This window comes from Podarcis bocagei (genome assembly GCF_964188305.1).
Source record: "Podarcis bocagei genome assembly, chromosome: 4".
In the NCBI taxonomy this organism is placed as follows: Eukaryota; Metazoa; Chordata; class Lepidosauria; order Squamata; family Lacertidae; genus Podarcis; species Podarcis bocagei.
In genome coordinates, this window is record NC_138128.1 from 81,694,115 (window position 1) to 81,715,688 (window position 21,574).

Below are 21,574 nucleotides of genomic sequence, written 5' to 3' on the forward strand. Positions count from 1 at the left end.
AATTAGTTTTTTCTCCAAGTCAGTTAATCTGTCATTTTCAGCATCCAAGACTTTGGTTACATGCTGGAGATTGAGCAGACAATAGCTGCATCCCGGGAGCATGTTTTGACAACCATGATTTCTGTTAGCCATTCCTTGATTGCCAAAGGCTGGGTCTCCCCTGCCCCCCGGTATCAAATCTATGCCTTCATAGCAGAATATTGAAAGGAAGCCTAAAAGTATGTGATATAATCTCTTTAAGGACATTCAATACTACTATCAATGGCTTAGAATTCCTAACAATCTCAGTCAATTGAGAAATAACTCCTAAAATCAAGGCTAATACCCTAGAATGGTACTAAGGGTTTCTTAAACTGAAGAAAGTATTTGTAGGAAAAGAATCTTGGGATTAGCAACTAGTAAGTAGAGCTACTTACCTGAAAGGGCTACTTCTTTCCCATCACCTGGTCCTTAAATCCTTTGGCTGCTCCTTCTGGGGCCTGGAACCAGGGGTGTGATACCAATTCAGTGCTCAAATTGTTGGGGAGAGGGATGAGGTGGGGCCTTTAATGCAAACCAGAAGCCTTGCCCCCCTGAAGCCCCTCCAATCTGAGCAAAATCATTCCCCCGCTTTAGCCTTCTAAAAAAATAGTAGCAACGCATCACCTGCTAGGAACCAGGAGGCCCTGCATACAAACACTTAGGACACATAGTCCTAATATATTGCAATGCTTTGGGGAATTTAATTGCAAGCTGATTTGGAAGCCAACCTTGGCTAAAAAGTTGGTAAGATAAAACAAGCAAGCAAACAGTTGATGCTAACAGCAGACACTTAGTAAAAAACATTCCCATGCTATACCTTCGGCCACTGCCTGTGAAAAACCCCATGTCTGTGTGTTCCTCCATAAATTCCCATCCCCAATACATAGAAAATTAATGTACCAGGAAGATGGCGATAAAAGAGGAATGGAGAACCTGCAGCCCTCCAGCTCTTGCTGGGCTACGACTCTCATCAAGACTCATCCAGCATGGTCAAGATGCAGTAACATATGAAGTGAAACAGGTCCCTAGGCACTTTGCTGCCTGAGGCAAAAAACCAAGATGGCTCCTCACCTCCAGTGTATGGGCAGAAGCAGACTCTTAGGCATCTTCAGTCCTGGCAATAGGCACCTGAGGGCAGCAGGCTAGCTGATGGGGATGTATAACAGGCACAAATAGCTCTGACTTCTAACAGAGGAAATGGCCAGGGGTCCCCATAAGAACTGTGCTTAATGGTAGGACTGGCTCTGCATTCTATAGATCAGTTCTCCCTAACAGCTAGTTTTCATTGTCTGTAGTAGATGTTGGACCATCAAGAAGGCTGACCGCCGAAGAATTGATGCTTTTGAATTATGGTGCTGGAGGAGACTCTTGAGAGTCCCATGGACTGCAAGAAGATCAAACCTCTCCATTCTGAAGGAAATCAGCCCTGAGTGCTCACTGGAAGGACAGATCCTGAAGCTGAGGCTCCAATACTTTGGCCACCTCATGAGAAGAGAAGACTCCCTGGAAAAGACCCTGATGTTGGGAAAGATGGAGGGCCCAAGGAGAAGGGGACGACAGAGGACGAGATGGTTGGGCAGTGTTCTCAAAGCTACCAGCATGAGTTTGACTAAACTGCGGGAGGCAGTGGAAGACAGAAGTGCCTGGCGTGCTCTGGTCCATGGGGTCACGAAGAGTCAGACACGACTAAGCAACTAAACAACAAGTAGTTGTTGAGCTTGTGGGAGCACTCAGTCACAAAAATCTGTAGACAGAAGTGTCCAGAAACAGTTTTCCTACATGGTCTGCTGCTTGTACAAACTCGGCTTTGATGTGCGATAACTGGAATCTGGCCTTCCTCATAACAGCTGGTGCAACCCAGGTTCACCCTGTGAGTTCTCTGCCATCTCACTCTTGACATGTGGCCCCTATATAAAACGCTGTGAATTCATAGGAAGAAGGATAATATTTACTATATCCCATAAACGTAACTGTACAGAAATCCACTTGATCTGACATAAACCACCATCTGGGCACCACTAACTGCAACGAATATGTCAGTGGGGGTGTGTGAGAGAGAAATCGGCTCCAGGATGAAGGCAGGAACCATCCTACAAACAGGCAGCCTGGAGCTAAATTAGCTTATCAAGCAATTTCCCTGCTGGTTGCAAAACCACTGCAGTCATAAAAAGAACTTGAGGTGGCAGCGGCAGAAGTAGCAGCAGCAGCGCTAAAGGTCAGAAACATGGCATTAATCAAAAATGTGGGATGCAATGTTAATGGCAAACTCATATACCGTAGAGAGTCCATATTTACAGACACAGGAATGCCGCCAGTTTGAATTTGTGTAGGTACCTGATGTGTTCTATTTGTGTACTTACAGGGAGCAAGGTATGGACACAATCTGTGGGGCAGACAGAAAGGCAGCAGAGAGAGGGGTTGAATGGAAATGAAGATGACTGGCCAACCAATAGGGTGGCTAGGTGAGAAGCCTGGTCTCCGGCATCCTTGTTTTTTTGTGTAGAAGAGGGATTTTCACCTTATCATGCAGGGATAGCTGGATAGCTGGCTTTTGCTCAGCCTGCTAAAATACAAAGGAGGAAAACTTCCCAAATTTCCTTGTACTTATTCCAAACGTGCAAACCCCACCGATGTTAATTGAAGACAGTACATTCGTACTTTGGAAGTCAAACGGAATCCGTTCCGAAAGTCCATTCGACTTCCAAAACGTTCAGAAACTAAAGCACGGCTTCTGATTGGCTGCAGGAGGCTCCTGCAGCCAATCGGAAGCCCCAGAAGCCCCAATGAATGTTTGGGTCCCAAAGAACGTTCGCAAACCGGAACACTCACTTCCTGGTTTGCAGCGTTCAGGACCCAAAAGTCGGAGTACCATGGCGTTTGGGATCCAAGGTTCGACTGTATATGTTTTGGCAGTTTTCATGCATATTCCATTTTAAGCTCCACACATTTGTTAGCATTGCACTTTTCGAAGAGTATTAAGTATAAGAGGACAACAACTGACAACAATATTGATTTCCATGTCTCCTTGTTGCATGGAATTGGATTACATTTTCTAGTTTGAGTTCTGACACCAGAGATAGAAGCCCATTTCATTCAGGCCCACTTCAAAGCTGCCGCTGACAGTCCATTGCTTTTAGAACTTTCTTTTTTCTTTTTTAAATATATTTATTAACTTTTCAAAAATTATACAAAAAAGACAAAAAACAAAAATACAAAAATTAACAACACGTATAATTTCATTCACTTATTTTCTTTTAACTTATTTCTCGGACCTCCTCATACCTCCCCTTTTTGTATTCCAATTCCAATTATTCATTCAGCAAATCCTCACCTTTAATTTTCACTTAATTTTACACCTTTCTTTCTTCTTTTTTCCCCAATTATCTTAATCATTACAGCTAGTAACTCCTTATTCAGTCCAACATCAATCTAACATTCACTAATTTTATAATATTTCCCAAGATAGTCCTTAAATTTCTTCCAATCTTCCGCCGTCTCTCTTCCCTGGTTTTGGATTCTGCCAGTCATTTCTGCCAGTCCCATGTAGTCTATCACCTTCATCTGCCATTCTTCCAAGGTGGGTAGATCTTGTGTCTCATTGCTTTTAGAACTTTCACCCAAACTCCATGCTACAACACATTATTATTTTTAAACTGATGTACAGGATGCCATGGTTTCCCGTACTCACTGGTGGAGGAAGAGGAGTGTGTGGGGGGGAACACACCGCCCCTGGCAGCGTGATACCAGTGGGGTGCCATCACAGCTGCCCCCACCGCCTACGCTGGGTGCCATGCCCCCACAGGTGGCATGCTACGCCCCTAGGATGAGCACCACGCCCCTGGGATGCATGCCAGCCACACACCCCACCTGCTCTCTGCCCCCCGGTGTTGGAGCATGAAGCTCCGCCACTGCCTGTACTATAACAAGTGGGAGCCTGGATCCATTTCCTGCTGAAACTTTCAATAGCTCTTTTGTCCCCAAGAGTGCAGTATTGTGCACTGCAAACATCAGGGGGAAATATACAATTCAGATCAGATATTTTCTCTGGAGCGGGGCTTCATGCACCTGCTTTCTCCCCCTCCCCCAATCAAAATAAGGGTGGCCAGTTCAAGCACATGCTTGCCAAGTGTGTTTAATGTATACTTTGGCCCTGTGGCATCATTTGAGTGCATAAGCTGACGCACATTTTTATCAGTGAGAGGTCTCCCTTCCCACCAAAGAGCTAAGGAAAATAGCTAAGCAGCAAATAACTTTTGAGTGAAGGCCCACAGGCAGGGCATAAATATGATAAATTTGGGAACTGTATGTAGCATCTCTCTTGCCTTTTATTTTTATGAGAGTGTTTCCTCAATATCCTCTCACTGTTCTAAAGAAAGCACCTGTGTTTATAGGCTCCTTAGCTGGAAAATGTGCTTGTCTGTGTCTTCAGACAATCAGCAGATTGAACCATTGTCATTAATGCTTTATTGAAATGTGGGGGTGATAAACAACACATACACAAATGAGCACCTGCCCCAATCCACCCCACCCCACAAAGACTGGGCCTGAATTATTTTTTAATAATACAGGGGGGAAACACACATTTTTAACTATATATATATATATATATATATATATATATATATATATATATGAAAGAAGGAAATAGAAGGAAATATGCAGCCCAATCCTACACATGCTTTCTTAGGAGTAAGTCCCACTGAGTTCAATGGGAATTACTTCCAAAGAAGTGGTACATAGCATTGCATCCTACTTGCAAACTTTAAAAAAATTATATTTTTATGCATCTTTGTTAGAGGCATGTACAGGAAATTCTGCTTTGCTCCTGTTGTGTTTCTCTCTTTTAGATCTAATGTTTTGTGATGGTACTGTTCCTCTAAATGCAACCCTGTGGCTCTCAGAGTGCAAGCAGCCCTTGTTCACAGTTTTTAATTATTCGCAAAGAACGAAATTATTTGCAAAGAAGCAGATAAACTGAGCAATCCTATAGGTATCTGCTCAGATGTAAAGCCCGCAAATTCAGCAGGGCTTATCGCAAGACAAGTAGGTATAGGACTGCAGCCTTTTGTTTGTGCATTTCTGAAAAAGATGCTCAGGTTTTCAGCACTGATTCATGGAACCAATCCTGCTTTTGTCATATTTACGGTTTAGATGTTGAATATGTGATAGAGCATGTGAGACTCTTACCTATGTGCTGGTTCGAATCTAATTTACTGCAACATTCAGGGTTAAACCCACTGTTTCGAGTTTTTGTTTCCAACAATATTGGGAACATTTGAATGTTTACCGTATTTTTTGCTCTATAAGATTCACCAGACCATAAGACGCATCTAGTTTTTGGAGGAGGAAAAGAAGAAGAAACATATTCTGAATCTCAGAAGCCAGAACAACAAGAGGAATCGCTGTGCAGCGAAAGCAGCGATCCCTCTTGCTGTTCTGGCTTCTGGTATAGCTGCGCAGCCTGCATTCGCTCCATAAGACATACACACATTTCCCCTTACTTTTTAGGAGGGAAAAAGTGAGTCTTATAGAGCAAAAAAATACAGTAAATGTGTGCATGTTGAATATTTTATCTGAATATTTTATCAAATATAGACCACTTAACCTTAGGAAGATGGTGGCTATGGTAGGACATCCAGTGTTTTGTCACTGATGACTGCATGACTCTTGTTGACCCCAATAGATTTTTCACATGCAAAATAAAGGGTAGCCCACACGGCTGTGAATCAGAAGGGAATGATTCATTTCATTAGAAAGCATCCTTCAGCAATAGGTCACAATATCAGCAATAGATCAGATCCAGCAATAGATCAATGATCCTTGCTTCAGTAGGAGTGAGACACTTTCTGTAGGCCAAATATTTGTTTAGCTCTATAAAACCCATTTGCACAAAGCTGAAAACCCCATTTGGATAATCTTTTATTGGACTTATGATCATTGAAAGAGACAAATGCTGCATCTGATTTAATCACCGAACAATTAGAGTTCTGTTCTGCTAACAGATCTGAATTTCTTTTCTCTTTAACTAAAAGAAAATAAAAGAACAATGAGAGTTGCATATCACCACTGCAAATAGTTTTGTTTGTTAGTTCCCTGAACCAAATAAAATGAATTCAACAAAAAAGGATGAAAAGTAGTTTAAGATGGCAGGCTGTAGTTTTTGAAACTTCAGTTACTATTGGCTTTGAGCTCTCTGGCTTTGTTGAATTGTTATGAGTCCTCCCTACTGATTGACCCAATTAGGATGATCATATCTTGCCTTGATAAGCCCAGAGACCAATGAGCTTTTTGTCTGAGCACTCAGCCCCTGTTCTCCTCCTTTCGCAGTCATCTGTAACCAAACTTCCAAGTCTCCAATGAAACATAGTTTCCAGTTCCCTCCAAATTGGGAGACTATAGTTTGCCAATTTCAGAACAAGCCAAAATCTTAAACCAGCTTCAAATTGTGATTTGTGATCCTGACTTGTTCTGAAGTTGCAAGCAGAGCTTCCCAGTCCAAATAAAATGGATGCAATAAATGGGAAGCTGGACATTTAAACCTGCTCCTCCTCTAAACATTCTTCCTTGCTTTTCTTTAGAGTACCCTCTCTCCCTCCCTTTATTATTGTTGCCTCTTGAAGGGGCTGAGTTGGTTTTTTTTTTTGGGGGGGGGGGGGGAGGTGAGATTCATTGATTGTCCTTAATGGTAAAGGTAAAGGACCCTGACAGTTAAGTCCAGTCACAGACAACTTTGGGGTTGTGGCGCTCATCTTGCTTTACAGGCTGAGGGAGCTGGCGTTTGTCCGCAGACAGTTTTTCCGGGTCACGTAGCCAGCATAACTAAGCTTCTGGTGCAACGACACATCGAAATCAGAGCAGCGCACGGAAATACCATTTACCTTACCGCCAGAGCGGTACCTATTTATCTGCTTGCACTTTTGGGTGTGCTTTCGAACTGCTAGGTTGGCAGGAGCTGGGACCAAGCAACGGGAGCTCACCCCGTCGCGGGATTTGAACCGCCAACCTTCTGATTGGCAAGCCCAAGAGGCTCAGTGGTTTAGACCACAGTGCCACCCACGTCCCTTTGATTGTCCTTAGGGTTCCTCTATTCATTGCCTGGCTTCTGGTGTGGCAGCCTGTTTAGGGCATTGAATACGGGCAGGTAGGGAAGTGGTGGAATAGAGGGTAAACTGAGGCATTGTTGGGTTGTGAGCACTTTTCAAAGCTCTGCCAGGGTGCATGGTGAGGTTTAGGGGTGCCCTGTAGGCTTGGCATGCACATGTTCGATGAACACTTGACAGCAGGACCTAGTGCTACTTGCACATATTTCTTTGAATTTGGATAGTTGGTTTATTGTTGCTTTGCAATTCCTCCAACTTGTCTCATGCATCTTCTTTTGGGTTTGGGGGCAAATGGGTGGTTGTGTGAAAGACTTTTTGGACAGATTTAATGTTTGTTTCCAAATTGAATACCATTTTCTGATTCATACTCCCATTGTCTATTTTATAGAATCCTAGAATTGTAGAGTTGGAAGGGACCACAGGGGTCATCTAGTCCAACCGCCTGCAATGCAGGGATCTTTTGCCCAATGTGGGGCTCGAACCCACGACCCTGAGATTAAGGGTCTCATGCTCTGCTGACTGACCTATCCCTGGCCAAACTTACATGTTGCTCCCTTTGAGATGTGCATGCTCACATATCATTTCTGGAAAACCTGTGGTCCTCCAGATATTGCTGAACTACAACTCTCCTAATCTTTGACCACTGTTTATACTGGCTGGGGCTTAGGAGACTTGGAGTCTAACAACTTCTGCTCTCCACCTATGCTAGGGATGATATGGGATTGGGGGGGGCAACTCACATCTCTTGCAGGAGTGCAGTTAGTGCCAGCGCCGTCCGTTAAGAGTTTGGGTGTAATCTTCGACACCTCCCTTTCCATAGAGGCGCAGATTGCAGCTATAGCAAAGGCGGCATTTTTTCATCTCCGCCAAGCTAAGCAGTTGGCTCCTTACCTCTCTCGCCCTGATCTAGCCACTATGTTCCACGTGATGGTCACCTCCAGACTGGATTATTGTAACTCGCTCTACGTGGGGCTGCCCTTGAGACTGACCCAGAAACTCCAGCGGGTGCAGAATGCCACGGCGAGACTCCTTACGGGGTCCTTGCTGCGAAATCACATTCACCCGGTGCTATACCAGCTGCACTGGCTCCTGGTGGAGTATAGGATCAGGTTTAAGGTCCTGGTTTTAACCTTCAAAGCCCTATACGGCCTAGGACCCTCGTACCTATGGGACCGCCTCTCCTGGTATGTCCCACAGAGGAACTTACAGTCTTCAAACAAAAACATCGTGAAGGTCCCAGGCCACAGAGAGGTTAGGCTGGCCTCAACCAGAGCCAGGGCTTTTTTAGCTGTAGCTCTGATCTGGTGGAACGCTCTGTCACAAGAGACTAGGGCCCTGCGGGACTTGACATCTTTCCGCAGGGCCTGCAAGACAGAGCTGTTCCACCAGGCCTTTGGCACAGCCTGACTCCCTCCTTAGGCAATCCTCACAGAACTTCTAGCCCAATAGTTGCCATTAATTTGATTAGAATTAATTTTATAATGAAATGATTTTAGAAGGTTTTATCGTTTTACTGTTGTTAGCCACTCTGAGCCCGGCTTCGGCTGGGGAGGGCGGGATATAAATAAAATGAATTATTGTTATTATTACAAATCCTTCAGTGGAGCCACGTTCTTATGAGAGTCTCCATAGCAGTCCCATTTCAGAGAGGCAACACCAGTGTGCTCATAGCTACAGCACGGCAGTTTCTTTAGGTCTCACCTTCCACCGATGTGTTACTACACAATGCATCCATGAGTGTGTTTTCCCTGTTGTGGGTGGGAGTTGCACCCATTGGCAGCAACTCAAGATATCAGCGCATCATTATAGTTATTTAATGAATTTCCCTACCACCAGCTTCCTCTCCCAATGTCCTTTATGGACTAGGTAGCTCAACAGCTGGGAAATGCCCAGAAGACTAGAATTTGCCGTCAAGGGGCAATTTCTCTTTCAGAATCTCTTTCAGAACCAAACTGCATTTGTATCTTGGGGATTTACTTAACAGTTTCCAGATGGTGGGGCAACTGCTAATGGGGCACTTTACAAAACAATCATGTTGTGCATTTTGAGTGTGTGTGTGTGTGAAAATGGTACACAGTGGCTTTATTCATTGAATGGATTGTTTATGTAAATGAAATGCATACACAAAAGATCACCATGTAGTAGGTTTTTTTTTAAAGGAATTGGATGTATTCTGTGTAAGCTTTCCCACCTATTTCAAAAGGGTACTCTTCATATTTTACAGATTAGATTGCTTGAAATGCTATGCATATCAGGAACAACCATTTGTGCACACCTAACATACGCAAGCACATTTGAGTACAAATCATAGGCGCCAACTGCCTGGGGCCCTGGGTGCCCGAGCACCCACAAAATTCCCCATGAAGTGGCCAGGCACCCACAAATTTCAGTGCCAGGGTCATGCATGCTGTATGACACCCATGGCCCCAGGCACCCACGGTCACGGGGCCAAGCTGGCACTTGTGGTACGAATGACTGTTCAGCGTCACAAGGCATAGGGAATGTCTATAACATATTTTATGGTCATCTTAAGATATGAGATTTTTCCTCATGAAACCATTAAAAATCTCTAAATACTGTCGGTACAGGTGATAGGCACTGAATTTCTGCCTTGATCAATGGCACACCTAGCTTGGACCAAATCCCAGGAGTTCTGAAATATTGACTAATGAAATCACTGGCTGTCACTTTATAGATGGATGCCTTCCCGTGCCTTTGAAATGACCTGTTTCATATGATGGTTAAAGCAGAGCAGAAATTTTCCTAGTACCTCCTGAATTTGTGTACCTGTGTGTGTGTGTGTACATGCAGCAACTTGCTATACTATTTTGTGCAGTCTGAGTAAGGAATTAAAATGCTAGACTGAAGTGAGCGTGGGGGGGGGGGGAGAAGCGTTCATAGTACAAACTGTTAATTCAGATTAAGAATTACCCGTGCCAGCATATCTTGACATACCTCCCCTGCATCGAATTTGTGAGATGAAGTTGTATTCTTAACAAATAAGTACACTAGTCTTTCAGATGGTTAATATTAATGTCTCTCTATTCAAACATGCTGAAAACTGAATAGAACAGTTAACATATAACAGTCACACATCCTTTGCTGGATACAGAGAGCATTGCTAACACAAATGGAAGGTTTCCCACTGTTTCAGATCTTAATCTCTCATGTGAATTAAAAAAAGAAACCAAGAAACCACATCAACTGACCATTAATACATTGCTGCTCTGCTCTTCCTCCTTTTGAGGGTGGCAAAATGATAGGATGCTTTAAGAAAGGCATTGCCAAAATCAGATTTGTTTTTCTCTCTCCAGCAGAAATCATGCAGTGTGTTTCCAGTAGATTTTTAAGACTGGTTAGAAGGGGAGGTTCTTTGTTTGCTCCCCACTCCAGCAAAACAGCCAACTCTGTGTTCATTGTCTTTTCCTATGATTCTGGGTAGCACCCCAACCCCAACCCTTTTTATCCAATCTTATGAGAACTTCTGACATTGGTGGAAAAGTATAATTGGTGGTACCATTCTGGATCAGATCAGTCAGAGTTTGCAGTGAAATACCGCTTTAGTGAAAACACACAGCAAAGATTAGAGCCATAGAAAGTTATGTAAACAAGACAATTCCATCAACATTGGGGAAAAACAAAAAAAGGATTTGTGTGTCTACGGATTTTGAATGGTGTCGGGGATTTGTGAATGGAAAGTAAAACAAGTGGCATTTTTAAAGCATCTTTATCCAGTTCATTTGACGGGGAGTAAAATATTGCTTTCTTCTCATTATCACAGGAACATATCTACTGTGCTATTTTGGAAACCTGGCTCTTGAGAAAACTTGGGAATCAAGGTAATGCAATTTTTTATAACAATATTCTGGCTGTGGATTAGAGTATTAATGTATTCCATCTATATAGTGTGCATATATTTTAGAAAATATGATCTCTACCATTAAAGAGGGAAGGCTGTTTGGTCTATTTTTTCCTTTTCTTTACTATAGAGAGTAAATTTGAACAAACAGTTTAAGCAGATGATACTCTTGTTTAAAAAATAAAAAAGTACTAATACATAGGTTGTTACTGAACACAAGTTCTTTATTCTGATGCCATATTGTGGTTTGTGGTTAAATAAAAACAATACAAAAGAAATTTCAAGTTCTTAGGAAAACCCCAACTGGCAAGTTTATCTTATTTTTAAGGACCTGATTTTGTGCTCACCCAGATCTCCATTAATATCAATGAATATTTTCTAAAACCACTTTGGCTCAGTGGACTGCACGATGTGTAAAAGAAGCATCTGAGGACAGATTGCTGCTAATGTGTCCATTCAAATTCAGGGGTCTCCCTACACTTAGGATTGTGTGGTCCAGGTTTTAAGGTTGAAAACATAAGGGCAGCTCTGGCCTTTTATAATTTGCAGGGAGAACAAGACTTATACTTCCCATTTCCATGTAACCCCTGAAGGAAAACCGGCACACGTCCCATACAATGAGATGTGCAGCTTTTGCTAAGGATGATACGGAAAAGCAGGAAGTGCCAGAGAGCTGAATTTTCTGTTTTTCTCATCCAATGCTGCTCTACACATGGACAATGGGAAATTAACATATACAAACTGATCATTTCCTCTCCAAGGGGCCCAAAGGAACTTTGGATCATGTCCAGTGAAGATGCTTCACTTGGTTATGGATCAGGTTGAAAGTGAATGGGAATATTAGACATGAAAGTAAATTAAAGTGACAATCGCATATATATATATGCCGAATACAGAAACGCACAAGATCCTCCCGGCCCCTGGACAAGGAGTTAATAAAATTAAAACGCACACGTATGCACATACTTGAGCAGTCCCTCTGGAGTTCACAAATGACTTCCAAGAATAACATTCTGACAATACTCGAAATTCCATGGCAAACGTAATGTGGTTTAAGGTGTGGGCTTTTGTTGTGTTGTTTGAAAATAAAATGAAATAGGTAATATACACACAGGCTGCGTATCTGCCACGAGTAACCTTCCTCTCCAGTGGAATCTTTTTCTGGTTTGATATTAAGAGGGGGAGGAAATTGTTTCCAAATAAAAGTCGTTGATAGCGAGTGCTGAAGTGAGAAGAAAACATCCTTAGATTTACCTACTAGAGTAGTGCTCATTTGGATCAAACCTCCTGGTATTTTAAAAAAAATAAAAAAATACCATAAAGCATCCACACTTGCTGAAGTGCTAGAATTTAAGTCTTGACGTAACACATTCTAGTTTTTGCAGGAGGGTAACATATTTGCATTAGGGATATGCTTAAACTCTCCTGAGGAATGTTACTAGACTTACCAAACCATCACTGGAGGAGGACCTAAATTTTCAAATCCCTTTCTCCCTTACAACACCCTCCTGCAGTCCTGCCAAAGCTGCTATGACTTCATTCAGAATAACTTGTTTGTTTTGCTTGTGGAACGGTGGCCAAACTGACGTTGGATTTCATTTCCAGTGATATTTTGGTACGGCTCATTCGGATTTGTTTTACAAATCTGGATCAGTGACAAAACTCTTGTGTTAAACAGTGGTCTGAATTGTGGAGGCTGTGGGAGCCAGACTACTCAAAAGGGATTGTGGTTAGGAGGCATGGGGGAGCATTGGCACTGGGCACAATGCCAGTGTCACCCAAGCGAGCCCCATTGAAACAGCGAAATAAGAACAGTAACTGTGCTCTTGCTCCCATTCATTTCAGTGGAAGATGCGCTGGTAAAATGCCCAACAACAGTTCTCATGTAGCACTCTTCTGAAATTCATATATCTAAGGTGTTGTGCCAGACTAAACCTTCAAACAGGACATCTGTAAAATTGTGAAACTGTGTTTTGTAAGCCCGGAGGAAACAACAGAATAAGGGGTGGGAGAAAACTGGAAGAAAGGAAGAAAAAATAAATAAATCAAAATTTCTGATTAAGTGTTTTCCCTCCTGGTACCTCTCTTTCCCTTAAAAAAATATTTTGTTAAAAAACACTGTTATGAGGGCGATAGACTATTTGGTTTCTTCTAAGTAGATGTTCTTAAATTAATGCATATAAATAATTTGTATTTAATTTCCTCTCTTTCCTGTTTAGCAAAGCTTCAAATGCACAGATCCGTACATCCCTCCCACCCCCCACCCCTACCCCCACCCCCGGTCAAAGTCACTTGACTGATGCTGAGTCTCTTTTCATTTCACTTTTTAAGACAAACTGTGCCTCTTGTTCCGATTTCACCACAGGACTCATGGGCAGAAATGCTGTGTTTTCACTTGTACTGTTCTTGGCGTCGGCATTTGACAGCGCAAAGTCCTCCGACCTCCTTGTGTCAGTCAGGATTCGGATCTGCTCCTGGACAGTTTCTAACAATATTTTGACTTCTTGTTGTTCTGCAATAAGACAACTGCTGGCTGGGGCACTCACATTAACAAGTTCAGTGGAATAGGAGTTTTTGCACCATTTGATGCCTGTTATGTCTGAAACGTTTTGTGTCTGCATGCAGGCTTCGTCTAAGCCCACCGAAGGAATGATGGGGACGGAACTGGCCCGTGGAGATGGATAGCCAACCATATCCTTTGGAGCCACACTATTAAAATAAGAGCTTGTCTCTCTTGAAGGCAGTTGCATATTTATTGAAGTATTCTGTGGTGTTTTTAAACCAGTAGATAACCTAGAGGAGAGGAAAGGTATGAAACGTGTTAGCTTTTCCGAAAGGCACACTGATACAGCAGGATAAATTCATTTCACAAAAATGTATTGGGAGATGCATGAGAAATTGCACAAGTCCCTGAGCAATTGCACTAGACTTACTGAAATTCCTTCACCTTTTCTTAGCTGCTCTGCCTCCAAATTTGCTTCAGATTTAATTCTGTGAAAAATTAATTTTCAGGGACCAGGGTGCCTGAAGGGAAACTTCCTTCCTGTTCCATATACTCAAGTCATATGAAATCTGGCAAGTGGTCAAATGAGGATCAGACATTTTCGATAAGGGCCACCTCCCCATGGAACTCTCTGCCAGGGAAGATCTTTGGTAAGTTTTAGAAGCTGGTGAAAGTTGGTCATTCTGTGGGCCAATGCAATGAAACTGCTCCTATCATGACAATGTAAGTTTGCCCGACAGTCATGTGTAAATGGAGTTCCTGCATAGTCAGGTTTTTTTCTACCCCAACACAGGACCGTTATGTTAAATATATTGGCTTAATTCAATTTATCCTTTGGTGTTTCACTACTTTATTCCTGGCCTCTATGTACAGTCTTAAGTTTAATACAGTCCACTCGTGCTTTCCCATTTCTGTTGGTGAAAAAATTAACACCCAGCTATTTGAATTAGTCTGTCTGATCAACCAAGTGGCATTTAGCATCCAGTTGTAACATGGTTTATGACAAAAAATAATAGCTTTGTTTGAGCATAATTAATAGCTAAATGTTTTGCCAACCATAAATCACTCTTTCCCCTCTGCAATCTTCATAGCTCTAATGGATTTTGTGTCAGTGGGATCATATTGTTTGGAGCAGGACTTTGGAGTGGGGGAACCTGTTGTGAACTGATGTGTATCAGTCTGAACCCAGGGGATGGTTTATCCCTGTAGGTCACGGCATGAGCAGGGCTTTTTCCCCAGCAGAAACTCACTGGAACTGCATGCAGCACCTCTAAGCTGGGCCCTGGAAGTGGGAGGAAATGCCTCACCAAAGCCCTGTTGCACCTCTGGCTCATGAGGAGTAGGGCTGGGCAATATCTGCTTTCCAACATTGTAATATACCAGTGGCGCTGTGGGTTAAACCACAGAGCCTAGGGCTTGCCGATCAGAAGGTCGGCAGTTCAAATCCCTACGACGGGGTGAGCTTGGTCCCTGCTCCTGCCAACCTAGCTGTTCGAAAGCACGTCAAAGTGCAAGTAGATAAATAGGTGCCACTCTGGCGGGAAGGTAAACGGCGTTTCCGTGCGCTGCTCTGGTTCGCCAGAAGCGGCTTAGTTGTGCTGGCCACATGACCCGGAAGCTGTATGCCAGCTCCCTCGGCCAATAAAGCGAGATGAGCGTCGCAACCCCAGAGTCGGTCACAACTGGACCTAATTGTCAGGGGTCCTTTTACCTTTACAAAACATTTTACTATGGCAGTATATCACAATGTTGGAAAGGAGCTCATGTCAAAGCTGTGGCGGATGAGGCAGGCATCCTAACACTCAGTTTGTATGCCTGCCTCATCCGCTGCCATGGGATGGGGGGGAGCAGGCTTCCTCTCCATCACAGGGAGGGACAACCTGTTCGCATCTCTGCCCACCCATCCCAAGGCAGTGGTGGGAGCTGAGGCAGCATCTGCCCCTGCCTTGAGAAGGGGTGGCAGCTGTGCTGCTTTGAGCCTTCTTGCCCCCCTGGCTGAGCAAGCCCCATGTCCCCTCCAGCATGTATGAGCCAGAGGGACATGTGGCTTGCTGAAGTGGAGGGAGGAACAAGCTGTATTGAAGCTCGCCGATGCAGCTTGTTTCTCCATCTGTAACAGGAGGGTAGAGCTCGGTGGCGGTTTCACTCAACGGTATGTCGCTGGTGAAACCACCACCACTCCTAATCTGCCTCCAGTGCCCAGTGTGCTGAGGGAGAAACAAGCTAGAGACAGTTTTACCAGTGATATACCGCACGGACTGAAACCAGCATCACACTCTGCCCTCATACAATGCAGAGGGAACAAGCTGCCTGGCTGAGGTGCCAGTATAGCTGGTTCCTCCCTCCACGTCTTTAAACTGCTTGGCTGAGGAACGTGCTGCTACCCTTGCCTCCGCCAAGCAGTTTTATGGAGCCCTGAACTGCCAGCGGTGGGGTGGGGTGGGGTGGGGCCTCTGTTAAAGTTCTCCCCCTTCCCAGCTGTGATTGCGTTCCTGATTGCTCACGAGTAGGAGCAGGGGCACAGTGCGGGCCCTGGGCAGATGCAGCCTTGCTTGGCTACTGCCTGGCTGCCTGCATCCAGGAGGGGGGCTGTGTTTCACACAGAGCCTGACAGGCTCACTGTGCTTGGGTACTGTCACCCCATCTTCAGGGAGTTGGGGATAAGGTAGCTTGCCCCCCCCAAAGCTGCAGGCTGGGGCCAGCTGCATTAGCCCCAGCCCACTGGGGTGAAAGTGCCTCAGCTCCCACGGTGAGAGCGGAGGCAGTTTCACCCCGTGCCAATGCAGCATCTTTCAACATGGCGGTTGATTGCCAAACCGCGATGTTGAAAACACAGCATCACCCAGCTCTAGTGGCTTTGTTAAACTGCTCCGCTGAGGTGTGGACAGCCGCATGCCCCTCAGCGGAGCAGTTTAAGGAAGTCTCCTGCCTGTGCCACCTCTTTCTCCTGTGTGAAAGTGGCTGAGGCAGTCTGCCCATCGGAAGGCAGCTGCACTCACAGGGCTGCCTCAGCCGCCACCACCTCCTTTACATGGGGTGGGCAGGCCACCTTCCTCCTGGGAAAAATAGGCACACCATCTATCCGTGCAAAGGTGGCTGAGGCAGCCCCCAAAATGGAGTCTGAGGGAGGCTGCCTCTGGCTCATGAGGAGATTCCACCCCCCCAAGACATCCTCTTTGGGTTCTGGGGTGGGTCTTCTCAGGGAGGTGCATTCTGGCACCTCTAGTACTGGGCATGAGTATAAATGAGTGACATAAATATGACATGAGCACTTTGCTTGCCCTTGGTGCAGGCCTGATATGGGCCTGACCTCAAGAAATACTTCACACTCTGAAGTAAAGCACGTTGCTAGCAAAGCCTGTTCAAATTCCTGAATGGAGGCCTCCAAGCTAATGGTGGTACAGGAGGTAGACAAAGAGATGGCCAGGGTCAGTTAATCACTCACGATCACAGGTCTGGCAGAAGGGGGTGCCATTTTGTGGTTTTCCTCAGGCGCCAGCATGTTTTGGGCTAACCTTGGCCCAAAGGGAAGGGTAGTGCTGAAAGCTACCCAATAAGCTTTGGTGTTCACTGAATTTTTTAGACACATTTTTTCATCTTTGTCTACTTTTTCACGTTTTGCTTTAGTTTGAAGCTGATGGAAACATTGGCTGGCTTCTGTTGTTTTCCTTGCCTACCTTTGACAAGGTATTGTCTCCTGATCTGTGATCCTTGACTCTTCTAGTTGTTGGTATGCTGGTCCTGTGATCCCATTGAACCTGCCCCGAGGTAAGGGAGGAGTCCTCCGAAAGGCATTCCTGTGGAGCATCCCGGTTCGTTGACCTGGGCTGCAGCATGAAGAGAGACTTCTGGGAACAAGGACACAAGAGAAACCATCAGCGCTTTCACCATGTAAACCCATGAAAGATGAAATGCAATATTACTAATTCATGGAGTGCAGCATTTTAATCCTGTTTTTTTAAAAAATAAATGCCAGTTCAAAATTCTACAGAATTAGTGAGTCACAATTCTAGCTTTACGTTCTACCCTTAGTTTTCTGCTCCTACACCTGGAGAAATGGAATAAAGAGATTGATGCTACAAATGTTGAAAGCATTTGTTCTTGTGAGAATGTATTGTATGCTTGTCTGATTCACCCACTGTGGCTAGCCCTGCTTCTGGGGGCTCAAGAGTTCAAATAAATCTGTGGGTAATTCAGACATGGCAATGGATCACCACAGTAATGCCTTTGATTCAAGGAGCTACAGCAGAGAGATGTCCATAATGGTATGAGGTACTTTCTCCTGCTAATGCCTGCAGTGGGATAGCGTTCAAAAGCCACACCCCTGAATCACTGCCAAAGTGGCAAAACAGTGTAAGGAGCAGCCCCTTTCAACGGCATTTGCACAATTGTTACCATCGATTAGCTCTTGTTCCAGACTGAGCTACGCCATCACTTTTCCATTGAACAAAGCTGGAACTTGTCGCAGGCATACTCCAAATGGTCAAATATACCCAGCTCTTCCTCGAGGTATGTGACAAAAATCACATATTCCAATTAATCAAGCAGAGGCTCTACGACCATAAAAGACAGCGCTTGTTACATCATTTATGAGATCTTGTTCTCTGGAGGGCTTAGGTATCACAACATCCTACAGAACCTGTGCCAAATATCTAAAGGATCTACTACTCCCTTCCCATCGAAGAGCCTTTATGCTTGCAAGACTAAATGCTTTCCTCTCTGCAGTGACCAAAGGCAGATTCTCACACATTCCATTTCAAGCCCGTTTGTGTGTCTGCAATCAAGAAGTACCTGATTCAATGGACCACATTCTCATAGATTGCCCTTTACACAGCAGACCCCACCAACTGATGCTGAGCAAAATGTTGAACCTCCGGCCCACAACTCCGAGAAGAAGCCAAAGAAGGTTTCTCCTGGCAGATCAGGACAAAGATATTACTGCTTTAGTAGCTTCCTTTTTAGCCACAGTTTTACCCAAAAGGGTTCCCGGTGAACTATCCTTTTGGAAAATAGACAGGGCATTGCAGAATATCCAAATGCACATGGCCATAGTGGGACCTTATAACTCTTGATAGCTTCACCCTTGTCTTTTTAATTATTCCAGTTACTTGAAACATGCCAATAAAGGTATTTGATTGATATACGCAGCTCTAGATCCTCCAGAAAGCACCTCTGAAGCAGTGGCGTAGCGTGGGGGGTGCCAGGGGTGCCAACCGCACCGGGCGCAACATTTGGGGGGGCGCATTTGGCCGGCCCCCCTCGAGGAAGCGGGAACCTCTCCAAGGTTCAGCGCGCCGTCGGTGGAGGAAAAGAGCCGCGCAGCAGCAGCAGCAAAGCCGGGAGGAGAAGGAGGTGGAGCGAGCCTGCTAATTGCTTGCTGGGAATTAAGCGGCTCAAAGAGGCAAAGGAAAAGAGGCGGAGCCGCTGGCCTGGCCGGCCGGGAGGAAGCTGGAGAGAGCATCGCGCCAAGCGCACGTGACGCAAAGGGCCTGCCCACGTGCAGGCTGAGCTCCGCGTGGCGGGGGCGGAGGGAGGCGCTCTGCACGTGCTTAGGAGGTGCTCTTTCCAAAGAAGGACCCGGCTACTGGATCAAGGCCACAAGGGCCCATGTAGAGTGAGTGGCCAAGCAGACGCGTCAATGAGAAGCACTCAAAGCAGGACCGGGGCACAAGAGCGCTCTCGCTCTCCCTTCCTGCTGTTTCCAGGGGGTGGAAGCGTCGCTGCCTCGAGGGCTTCCGAGATACCCTGGGGTGAAGTCACGCTTCACCTTCTTGGGAGTCCCTCTCTTATGCTTTGCGGGGGGGGGGGGATAGCAAGGGGGAAGAATAATGATTTCCTCCACCACCAGCCCCAAATTCTATAGTAAGAGAAATTGGGGGCCAAGCCAACTGGGGAAATGGTGAGTCTCTAACTATAGAGCTCAGGTACAGTGGTGCCCTGAAAGACGAACGCCTCGCAAGACGGAAAACCCGCTAGACGAAAGGGTTTTCCGTTTTGGAGGCGCTTCGCAAAACGAATTTCCCTATGAGCTTCCTTCGCAAGACGAAAGCCCATAGGGAAATCTCCGGGACAGCGGGGAAGCGCAGCGCGTCTTCCCCACTGTCCTCAGACCTCCTCCGAAGCCTGGCGGTGGGGCGGAGAGACCTTCTCCCCGCGCCAGCCTTCGGATGGCTGTCCTGAAGACTTGTGGTGGGAGCAGTGGCGTAGCGTGGGGGTGCAGGGGGGGCCTGCCGCACCTGGCGCAACATTTGGGGGGGGCGCGGAAGAGACTCGAGTGCTAAAATCCACAGGTTAGGGGGCGCAAATTACTTGCCTTACCCCGGGTGCTGAGAACCCACGCTACGCCACTGCTCTGAAGCAGACATGTTGACAAGCCTAAGATGAAGCCCAGATCAAAAAGACATGTCTGCCATGTGACAAGTGGGAAGAACAATTATGAATCCATGTGTTTTGGACCAGTACATCACTGATGCTCCAGAAATGGATGAGAAAACAAGGCCAACTTCCTGACACCACATTCTGTCCACATACTAATTCTATACTAGTTAGGGCTTCAGGGTCAAGTGAGGTCCTCTTAAGGAGGAAACATATCACTGTCCTTCAAGGCAGAGGGTACTACCCCCAGTTAAACTACAAGGCATTCATCACTCCCTGGACTCGGTCAACATCTACTTTCCTCTGCCTTCTTCATTTGTGAGAACCAATCAATTTACCAAGACTGTTGACAATCTAGGTTGTCATCAGTTAGATGCTCGAAATGTTGGTTCAATGTGGACACCATGTCTAGATGAAGAAACTGGTTAAAAAACAAAGCCATGCTCACATTTTCCTCCCATTGCACATGCTTGTCTCCCCGTGGAGGCAAACATGTTTATGAAGCACAAAACACACACCACTGCGTTTACAACAACTCCGAGAACAAACACTTCTTTCCCCGTATGTTACTAAACAAAGCTGATTATCCATCGCGTTATGGACAAGCACTTTCAGAAGCAGATTTTGTTTCCTCCAGCCTGGAGAGCTTCAACAGGAGGGAACACTATTTAGGCAATCAGAATGTGAGACAGAAATCAAAAGGTAATTTATTGCGTGCAACATCTGTCTGAAAACTTGAGGCGGGGGCTTGTGCAAGATCTGTGCACCTGCAGATGCTGCAACATACTTAACTAGGATGCTTCACAAGAAGCAGAAGTCTTAATCTGGCTGGGAAGATCCCTAGGAAGGCATTAGAAGCGTCAGCATATAGCTTCTGTTGGCAGGTAAGCCGATTACAGCTGTGCAAAACAGAATCACAACCAATGCAATGGATCCCAGGGTGCTTTTCATGGGGAAGACAGAGACCTATCTCCGAGAGAGAGGCAAGCAAATGCTTTCCCCCCTCCTCTTTCCCACAGTTTCCAAGAAGAAGAAAAGAGGGAGAATAAAGCACACATTATGTGCTTCCTCTAGGACCAGTTCATATGCCCACATCCTATTTGCTCTGTCTTTGCACTTGCATGGGACATTGAGCAAAAGCTCGCAAGCTGTGATGCATTTGGAGTGCTGAATCTGTTACATATATATATATATTCTCAACAGAAGAATATTTACTTTGTACTAGAGGGGAAAGGGAATAAATGTTAAAATGCACTCAAAGTTTCTGAATGTGAAGGTTTCTAATTCCTAGGTTCAATATTAGGTTTTACCATGGAATTAAAAATTAGGCTTTGGGGAATATTGATCATTTTTATAGGAAAAAAATATGAAACAACATCAATGGTCAAATGCCATTACCTTTTAAATACAACAGCGTACTTTAAAAATGCAGTCAAATGCAAAATAAATATTATATTGCATGCAAATATGTCAAGTATAGAATATTATTGTAGGTCAGCTATCAAATATGCTAATGTGCTCATCACATGCCAACTATTAAAGGTAAAGGGTAAAGGGACCCCTGACCATTGGGTCCAGTCGTGACCGACTCTGGGGTTGCGACGCTCATCTCGCTTTATTGGCCGAGGGAGCCGGCGTACAGCTTCCGGGTCATGTGGCCAGCATGACTAAGCCGCTTCTGGCAAACCAGAGCAGTGCACGGAAACGCTGTTTACC

The 21,574-nt window shown here is 45.1% G+C and overlaps 2 protein-coding genes across 6 annotated transcripts in view; one reads left to right on the plus strand and one right to left on the minus strand.

Moving 5' to 3' along the window:
• The window catches only part of LOC308585313 (uncharacterized protein), a 180,917-nt gene extending 163,441 nt beyond the window's left edge, over positions 1-17,476 (plus strand). For all 4 annotated transcript variants that reach the window (XR_014007223.1, XR_014007224.1, XM_081190988.1 and 1 more), the window contains exons 2-4: positions 10,903-10,960; positions 13,993-14,133; positions 17,208-17,476. Coding sequence is in view for 2 of the 4 variants with exons in the window: in XM_081190988.1 (XP_081047114.1) it covers positions 10,903-10,960; positions 13,993-14,133; positions 17,208-17,230 (222 nt within the window). In the remaining 2 variants the exon portion in view is untranslated. The remainder of the gene's footprint in view (positions 1-10,902; positions 10,961-13,992; positions 14,134-17,207) is intronic.
• Positions 11,184-21,574, minus strand: part of NRG3 (neuregulin 3) — a 620,711-nt gene continuing 610,320 nt past the window's right edge. For both annotated transcript variants that reach the window (XM_081190886.1, XM_081190885.1), the window contains 2 exons: positions 17,161-17,331; positions 11,184-13,773 (listed from right to left, as the gene is read on the minus strand). In XM_081190886.1, coding sequence (XP_081047012.1) covers positions 13,269-13,773; positions 17,161-17,331 — 676 coding nt within the window. In that variant the 3' untranslated portion in view covers positions 11,184-13,268. The remainder of the gene's footprint in view (positions 13,774-17,160; positions 17,332-21,574) is intronic.